The sequence below is a fragment of the Mya arenaria genome, chromosome 13 (genome assembly GCF_026914265.1).
Source record: "Mya arenaria isolate MELC-2E11 chromosome 13, ASM2691426v1".
Taxonomy (NCBI): Eukaryota; Metazoa; Mollusca; class Bivalvia; order Myida; family Myidae; genus Mya; species Mya arenaria.
In genome coordinates this window covers 53,321,729-53,331,453 of record NC_069134.1, presented here as the reverse complement: position 1 = coordinate 53,331,453, position 9,725 = coordinate 53,321,729, and the positions used below count along the sequence as shown (strand labels likewise).

Genomic DNA, 9,725 nt, shown 5'->3' with positions numbered 1-9,725 from the left:
ACTGCTTTGCATAAGACCTTACCCATAACATTGTTCACTGCTTCGCATAAGACCTCACCCATAACATTGTCCACTGCTTTGCATAAGACCTCACCCATAACATTGTCCACTGCTTTGCATAAGACCTCACCCATAACATTGTCCACTGCTTCGCATAAGACCTAACGCATAACATTGTCCACTGCTTTGCATAAGACCTCACCCATAACATTGTTCACTGCTTTGCATAAGACCTCACCCATAACATTGTCCACTGCTTCGCATAAGACCTCACCCATAACATTGTCCACTGCTTCGCATAAGACCTAACCCATAACATTGTCCACTGCTTTGCATAAGACCTTACCCATAACATTGTCCACTGCTTTGCATAAGACCTAACGCATAAAATTGTCCACTGCTTTGCATAAGACCTAACGCATAACATTGTCCACTGCTTTGCATAAGACCTCACCCATAACATTGTTCACTGCTTTGCATAAGACCTCACCCATAACATTGTCCACTGCTTTGCATAAGACCTAACGCATAACATTGTTCACTGCTTCGCATAAGACCTAACGCATAACATTGTTCACTGCTTCGCATAAGACCTTACCCATAACATTGTTCACTGCTTTGCATAAGACCTAACGCATAACACTGTCCACTGCTTTGCATAAGACCTTGCCCATAACATTGTCAATTGCTTTGCATAAGACCTAATGCATAACAATGTCAATTGCTTCGCATAAGACCTAACCCATAACATTGTCAATTGCTTCGCATAAGACCTAATGCGTAACACTGTCCACCGCTTTGCATAAAACCTAACGCATAACATTGTCAATTGCTTTGCATAAGACCTCACCCATAACACTGTCCACTGCTTTGCATAAGACCTTAACCATAACATTGTTCACTGCTTTGCATAAGACCTCACCCATAACATTGTCCACTGCTTCGCATAAGACCTCACCCATAACATTGTCCACTGCTTTGCATAAGACCTAACGCATAACATTGTCCACTGATTCGCATAAGACCTAACGCATAACATTGTCCACTGCTTCGCATAAGACCTAACGCATAACATTGTCCACTGCTTCGCATAAGACCTCACCCATAGCATTGTCCACTGCTTCGCATAAGACATCACCCATAACATTGTCCACTGCTTTGCATAAGACCTAACGCATAACATTGTCCACTGATTCGCATAAGACCTAACGCATAACATTGTCCACTGCTTCGCATAAGACCTAACGCATAACATGGTTTACTGCTTCGCATAAGACCTAATGCATAATATTGTTCACTGCTTCGCATCCTGGTAATATTCGTTTTCGAGAAGTTCAAAGAAATTTTGACAGTCATTTGCAATCTAAACTGAAACACCGAGATAATAAGCATAGTTGAAGCGACAAAAAGCGAAGTATTGTCTGGTGTATTAAAAATAAAGCGTCTGAGTTTCAAACGCATGTAAAAAAAGGGAGCTTTCGCGGATAAAGTGCCGTATAGTCGGAAGAAATGTACTTTCCGATTGGAGCAATTTGCATTCGATTCGAAGAAACTGGACTAACATATGGAACTCCGGTACTAAGGCAGTATACACCAGAGCATCAATCTTCCCTATTGAGAATTAGGCAATGCATCAATCCATTCAATGAATTGTCCACAGTAACGAAAGATTCGGACTCTGACATTCTTAACACCAACTACACGTCCGAAACCACTTCGTCATCTTCAAACATTGATAATCGCTCGGAAAAATGTTTTCATCGTATTTCGATCAAGTCAAGTCAAGTCAAGTCAATATTTGTTTATTGTCGGATTCCATATAACACTTGAAACATAAGCTATGTATAGCTTTTTACCGACATCTGTGAAAAATAGCCATGCGAAAGGAACAGTTAATGGTATTCTGAAACTACAGAGAGTGTTAGGGATATGGCCACTGGTTCGATGGCTTGCATCGGAGCTGGTCAGAAAATGAACGTTGACAAATTTGCTGACCTTGTGGAGAATTTATTTAACATAAAATATTCCCAAAGAAACAAGCTTCATTATCTGATAAGTGTTCATTTTCATAAGCTTTACTTTAAACTGGTTTGTAAATGTATATAACATTAACAATCTTACAAGTGATTAGTATAAGGCAATGTAGTTATACATTCATATATCGATTTTGCTGAAATAATATTGAATAACCAAGCCGTTTTGCGACATATTGCTATCAGCATATTTCATAACAGGATACAACTTTACATAAGAAAGAATATTAAGCTGATAATATATGGTATTTTGTACTGGCTGTTCAAAAGTGAATTCCACAACGATGGTTGGCTCTGCTGTTGTTGAAAGTGTTTTGACAATCATGTTTCTATCATTTAGCTTGGCGAATTCGAAAGAAATTTACTCATCAATGCGGGAAGTGAAGGTTCACATGGCAAACACCAGAGAGCTACTGAAAGGAGAGCTATCTACGTTACGATCGTACGTCAAGGACCAAAAAGCCGCGTTATCAAAACTTAAAGAATCCATTAACGATCTACAGCAACTGTCAGAGTATTCCAAAAGTCCGGACTTCGACATTCTTCATCCATTGAACGCATACAGGTTCATCCGCAATCATTCCGTCATCTATCAACACACTGTGGACAAAATTATTGAGGAGACAAAACAGTTCGAGAAAAGACTGGACTCGAACGAAAGACCATTGTTGTCCAAACTTCCGTCGCTTAACAAAACTGAATACGAAGGCGTAATTGACGGTATCTTAAGGCTGCAAGAAACGTATGACTTGAACGTAAGCGATATTGTTGATGGAAACTTCGGAGGAATTCTTTTTGGACTGAAAATTAATGCAAAAGAATGTGGTGAGATTATAGAAGTATTGTATAAGAACCTTCATTACCGAACTTACGGAAGAGAATGGATTAAACAGGCAACTAAGATGATACAGAACGGTGATAGATCCACAACAGTTGCAACGATATATGCTTTGGCAGCCAATGTTATGCTTGCTATTAACAAGAGAGAAGAGGCCGCTTTACTTTACGCCATGATCCCAAAAGATCAAAGGGGGAGGTACCACAAAATAATGGTAAAGGCTTTATGGAACAAGACGGAGGACTCCAGACGAGGACAGGTTTATAGAAGAATGAATACTCCAATTGTGAAGGCTGATCTGAAGAATAGGCACGATCGTCTATGTAATGGCCAGAGTATTGAGAATTTGCTTCCAAATCGACACCCCCCATGGCGACATCTTGTTTGTCGGACTGTGGACAACGGTAGTCCTATACTTAGATTTCAGCCTATTAAACTGGAAGAGCGATCTCTAGACCCCTATGTCGCCATTTTCCACGATGTCGGATCCCAGCATGACATAGAAACCGTTAAAGAGTACGCTAAGCCAAAATTGCAGCGATCAACAGTGAGCTCATTGAAAGGCAGTGTTCCTGACCCTGGACGGACAAGCCAGGGTATGTTCATTTATGATGATTCAAAATACATAAAGTTTGCAAAGCGCATTGAAGCTGCTACTGGTCTCAACTACAGAGGATACGAGAAGTTTCAAATTGCAAACTATGGCGTTGGCGGACATTATTATTGTCATCACGATTTCTTTGCATCTGAATATGCACGAAACTCACAAAATGGTGATAATCGAATAGCCACCTTTATGATGTATTTGACGGATGTTGTAAAAGGGGGAGCAACTGTGTTCCCTGATATAGACGTTTCCGTTTTTCCTAAGAAGGGCACGGCAATCTTCTGGTACAACATGTTCAGGAATGGCACGGTTAACATGCTTACAAGGCATGCGGCGTGTCCCGTACTTGTAGGGGAAAAGTGGGTTGGGAATTTATGGATTAGAAGGAATGCCCAGACCTTTAACAAACCATGCGGTCTTGACCGACTAGAATTGGACTGGACTTCATTTTAACAAAAACGTATTAATTGATTTAATTCAGATGCATTGCTCACCTTGCCGTAAATGGATCTATTTCAATGTGCGGACAGTTACCAAACGATGGAGTGTTGATCGACTACTGTTGTGAACTGGAACTGGATTTATTCGTTCAGAGATTATAACCTTTATTATTTAGGCACTCGATTTGAGCAATGCGTACTGCAAGACGAAGTGTTCTTTGTTGATTTTACAAAGAATTGTTTTGTGCTTTTTGAAATTGTGTAAATCGAATAGAGAAACTCATGCAATTTTGAGTATATATTTTTTCTCTTGTTATAAAAATAGTTAGACATATATATCGATATCTCGGTGTGAACTGTTCGGGATATTTTCCATCTGTGTTGTATTTACTATTCTCTTGTAGCCATTAATATAGAGTTCGAATGTTCGGTTGTTCGTCTGTTTGTTTGAAAAAAAATAATGTTAAAGTCGATTTCGTCGTCGGCGTCGCAGCTATTTTTGTGTATAAACGCTTGTGTTTAGGCCTTATACATGTAGTTATGTCTAACATTTCTACGTGGTCATTGTCAATAACACTTGAAAAATGTGTCCTCCTTAACCAAAGCTAAACAGAGAAGACCATATCGCTATATTCCAATTAATTCAACTTTTGAAACGAACAAAAAGCAAAATGAATCGTATTAGACTTTTGATTTTTGACCTTTCAAAACAAAGTTAATGTAAGTAAGTATGTCTGTACAGTATATGCCACTTGCGTATGGTAATATATATCACCTCTTTGACGTATGGAATATGACGCCTGCGTATGGTAAGGGGAAATCACTTCTACGTCGTACAGTATGTGACGCCTGCATATGGTCGGGAAAATCACTTCTACGTCGTATAGTTTATGACGCCAGCGTATGGTGAGGGATATCACGTGTTTGTGGTTCAGAATATGACGCCTGCATATGGTAGAAATATCACTTCTGTGTCGTATGGTATATGACGGCTGCGTATGGTCAGGGATATCACTTCTGTGTCGTACAGAATATGACGCCTGCCTATGGTAAGGGATATCACATATGTGTGGTACAGAATATGACGCCTGCGTATTGTAAGTGGTATCACATATGTTTGGTACAGAATATGACGCCTGCGCATAGTAAGGGATATCACTTCTGTGTCGAACAGAAATTTGACGCATGCGTATGGTAAGGGGAAATCACTTCTGAGTCGTACAGTATATGATGCCTGCGAATGGTAAGGGGAAGCCACTGCTGTGGTGTACAGTATGTGACCCCTGCGAATGTACGTGGAATCACTTTTGCGTCGTTCAATATGTGACGCATGCGTATGGAAAGGGGACATCATTGCTGCGTCGAACAGCATATGGCCTCTGTACATGGCAAGGGACGTTAATAAGGAACACCAAACAGAAGAAAATATTTCGTGTACACATACAAATATTAACGATCTGTGGCGCGTTTTTAACTAGTGTAATGTATGGCCATGTAGCTATTAATTAAAAATAAGAATTTACACAGGCTAATATATACACGTATCAATCTATAACACGCCTACAACATAAATGACGCATCGCCAGGACTTTTATATTGAACTCCAAAAAGGTAATTTAATTCGTATACATATAAAATTATTAGCAATATGTTGGCGCGTTTTTGTCTGGGGTAAAACCATGTAACTTATAATATTGTGCGCCTTTAAGATGGATGAAATCATTCCAAAAATGAAATTAAAAACTTTGTATGCAGCAACAAAATGTCTTATTCGTTTCATTTAACAACGTTAGGCCATCTGTCTCATGCATGTATGCCAGCAGTTGTTCAGGCTTAATACTATGGAATTGAACAAATTAGCGTATACATGTAATTATATACATTTGTTCATTGCAAAAATAAAGGTTTTTCGAGAAGGAATACCAAACGATGTATAAAATGTGCAGTAAATTTTGAATAACTATCATTCAAATATGCTTTGAAAAAATACCACCGAAGTTGTATTTCAACACTTTTTACATCTTTCTACCAACGATTGCATCTTTCCCATTTATCATTGCAAAATAAAAGTTTCTAAAGAAGGAATGTATATAATGATGTATGAAATAAGATGCAAAATGACACAACGTGAATGCACTTATTTTCTTTAACTCTTATTAAAACATGTTTCAAAGCGAAGTAATATAACAAAACATGTTTTTTTTCTACAAACACTTAAATCCTTTTGGCAGAAGATTACTGTACAGTTTATGTTCACATGACAATGTTTGCTCTACATAAATATTAACATTAAAGTGGGAACAATAATAAACATTAAAGAGGTATAATATAGGTTGTTTCAATTTTCTTTTAAGTTTAATTATCATTAAATTTCGTTAAAATTTGATGATCAAAACAAAACAAACAACATACGATTTGATTTAAGCAAGTGTAAAATAATGGGCACAATAAAGGTTGATTCACTTTGTTTTAATTTTAAAGCATTATCACGTTTAACTCATTGATGATGAAACCAAAGAAGCATACACTTTGTGTACAGATGAACAAATATATCTGATATATTGGCGCTTTTTAACCTACCTATTTATTGAAAACTCCGTCTATAAAGGCTACTGTATTTTTTATGTACACAAAAATGATATGTTTCGATTTTTTAGGCAATGCATCAATCCTTTCAATGAATTGTCCACAGTAACGAAAGATTCGGACTCTGACATTCTTTACACCAACTACACGTCCGAAACCACTTCGTCATCTTCAAACATTGATAATCGCTTGGAAAAATGTTTTCACCGTATTTCGATCAAGTCAAGTCAACATTTATTTATTGTCGGATTCTATATAACACTTGAAACATAAGCTATGTATAGCTTTTTACCGACATCTGTGAAAAATAGCCATGCGAAAGGAACAATTAATGGTATTCTGAAACTATAGAGAGTGTTAGGGATATGGTCACTGGTTCGATGGCTTGCATCGGAGCTGGTAAGAAAATGAACGTTGACAAATTTGCTGACCTTGTGGAGAATTTATTTAACATAAAATATTCCCAAAGAAATAAGCTTCATTATCTGATAAGTGTTCATTTTCATAAGCTTTACTTTAAACTGGTTTGCAAATGTATATAACATTAACAATCTTACAAGTGATTAGTATAAGGCAATGTAGTTATACATTCATATATCGATTTTGCTGAAATAATATTGAATAACCAAGCCGTTTTGCGACATATTGCTATCAGCATATTTCATAACAGGATACAACTTTACATAAGAAAGAATATTAAGCTGATAATATATGGTATTTTGTACTGGCTGTTCAAAAGTGAATTCCACAACGATGGTTGGCTCTGCTGTTGTTGAAAGTGTTTTGACAATCATGTTTCTATCATTTAGCTTGGCGAATTCGAAAGAAATTTACTCATCAATGCGGGAAGTGAAGGTTCACATGGCAAACACCAGAGAGCTACTGAAAGGAGAGCTATCTAAGTTACGATCGTACGTCAAGGACCAAAAAGCCGCGTTATCAAAACTTAAAGAATCCATTAACGATCTACAGCAACTGTCAGAGTATTCCAAAAGTCCGGACTTCGACATTCTTCATCCATTGAACGCATACAGGTTCATCCGCAATCATTCCGTCATCTATCAACACACTGTGGACAAAATTATTGAGGAGACAAAACAGTTCGAGAAAAGACTGGACTCGAACGAAAGACCATTGTTGTCCAAACTTCCGTCGCTTAACAAAACTGAATACGAAGGCGTAATTGACGGTATCTTAAGGCTGCAAGAAACGTATGACTTGAACGTAAGCGATATTGTTGATGGAAACTTCGGAGGAATTCTTTCTGGACTGAAAATTAATGCAAAAGAATGTGGTGAGATTATAGAAGTATTGTATAAGAACCTTCATTACCGAACTTACGGAAGAGAATGGATTAAACAGGCAACTAAGATGATACAGAACGGTGATAGATCCACAACAGTTGCAACGATATATGCTTTGGCAGCCAATGTTATGCTTGCTATTAACAAGAGAGAAGAGGCCGCTTTACTTTATGCCATGATCCCAAAAGATCAAAGGGGGAGGTACCACAAAATAATGGTAAAGGCTTTATGGACCCAGACGGAGGACTCCAATCGAAGACAGGTTTATAGAAGAATGAATACTCCAATTGTGAAGGCTGATCTGAAGAATAGGCACGATCGTCTATGTAATGGCCAGAGTATTGAGAATTTGCTTCCAAATCGACACCCCCCATGGCGACATCTTGTTTGCCGGACTGTGGTCAACGGTAGTCCTATACTTAGATTTCAGCCTATTAAACTGGAAGAGCGATCTCTAGACCCCTATGTCGCCATTTTCCACGATGTCGGATCCCAGCATGACATAGAAACCGTTAAAGAGTACGCTAAGCCAAAATTGCAGCGATCAAGAGTGCGCTCATTGAAAGGCAGCGTTCCTGACCCTGGACGGACAAGCCAGGGTATGTTCATTTATGATGATTCAAAGTACATAAAGTTTGCAAAGCGCATTGAAGCTGCTACTGGTCTCAACTACAGAGGATACGAGAAGTTTCAAATTGCAAACTATGGCGTTGGCGGACATTATTATTGTCATCACGATTTCTTCGCATCTGAATATGCACGAAACTCACACAATGGGGATAATCGAATAGCCACCTTTATGATGTATTTGACGGATGTTGTAAAAGGGGGAGCAACTGTGTTCCCTGATATAGACGTTTCCGTTTTTCCTAAGAAGGGCACGGCAATCTTCTGGTACAACATGTTCAGGAATGGCACGGTTAACATGCTTACAAGGCATGCGGCGTGTCCCGTACTTGTAGGGGAAAAGTGGGTTGGGAATTTATGGATTAGAAGGAATGCCCAGATCTTTAACAAACCATGCGGTCTTGACCGACTAGAATTGGACTGGACTTCATTTTATTAAAAACGTATTAATTTATTAAATTCAGATGCATTGCGCACCTTGCCGTGAATGGATCTTTCTCAATGTGCGGACAGTTACCAAACGATGGAGTGTTGATCGACTACTGTTGTGAACTGGAACTGGATTTATTCGTTTAGAGATTATAACTTTTATTATTTAGGCACTCGATTTGAGCAAACATACTGCAAGACGAAATGTTCTTTGTTGATTTTACAAAGAAATGTTTTGTGCTTTTTGAAATTGTGTAAATCGAATAGAGAAACTCATGCAATTTTGAGTATATATTTTTTCTCTTGTTATAAAAATAGTTAGACATATATATCGATATCTCGGTGTGTACTGTTCGGGATATTTTCCATCTGTGTTGTATTGACTATGCTCTTGTAGCCATTAATATAGAGTTCAAATGTTCGGTTGTTCGTCTGTTTGTTTGAAAAAAAAATATGTTAAAGTCGATTTCGTCGTCGGCGTCGCAGCTATTTTCGTATATAAACGCTTGTGTTAAGGCCTTATACATGTAGTTATGTCTAACATTTCTACGTGGCCATTGTCAATAACACTTGAAAAACGTGTCCTCCTTAACCAAAGCTAAACAGAGAAGACCATATCGCTATATTCCAATTAATTCAACTTTTGAAACGAACTAAAAGCAAAATGAATCGTGTTAGACTTTTGATTTTTGACCTTTCAAAACAAAGTTAATGTAAGTAAGTATGTCTGTACAGTATATGCCACTTGCGTATGGTAATATATATCACCTCTTTGTCGTATGGAATATGACGCCTGTGTATGGTAAGGGGAAATCACTTCTACGTCGTACAGTATGTGACGTCTGCATATGGTCGGGAAAA

At 38.1% G+C, this 9,725-nt stretch overlaps 2 protein-coding genes across 2 annotated transcripts; both read left to right on the top strand.

The window, feature by feature from the left end:
• Positions 1-2,143: 2,143 nt before the first annotated feature.
• Positions 2,144-4,348, top strand: LOC128214726 (prolyl 4-hydroxylase subunit alpha-1-like). The gene has a single exon (XM_052921351.1). The coding sequence runs from the start codon at positions 2,276-2,278 to the stop codon at positions 3,929-3,931; it is 1,656 nt and encodes a 551-aa protein (XP_052777311.1). The 5' UTR covers positions 2,144-2,275; the 3' UTR covers positions 3,932-4,348.
• Positions 4,349-7,144: 2,796 nt separating this feature from the next.
• LOC128214845 (prolyl 4-hydroxylase subunit alpha-1-like) lies at positions 7,145-9,279 on the top strand. Its single transcript, XM_052921524.1, has 2 exons — positions 7,145-8,407; positions 8,900-9,279. The coding sequence occupies exons 1-2, from the start codon at positions 7,216-7,218 to the stop codon at positions 8,920-8,922; spliced, it is 1,215 nt and encodes a 404-aa protein (XP_052777484.1). The 5' UTR covers positions 7,145-7,215; the 3' UTR covers positions 8,923-9,279.
• Positions 9,280-9,725: the final 446 nt, after the last annotated feature.

What these genes read in the sequence shown, in the direction of transcription:
- LOC128214726 (XM_052921351.1), top strand. Translation starts at nt 2,276, where the DNA reads ATGGTATTTTGTACTGGCTGTTCAAAAGTGAATTCCACAACGATGGTT.
- LOC128214845 (XM_052921524.1), top strand. Translation starts at nt 7,216, where the DNA reads ATGGTATTTTGTACTGGCTGTTCAAAAGTGAATTCCACAACGATGGTT. An exon ending in CCCTGGACGGACAAGCCAGG is followed by an intron (nt 8,408 to 8,899) that starts GTATGTTCATTT and finishes TATTAAATTCAG; the next exon opens with ATGCATTGCGCACCTTGCCG.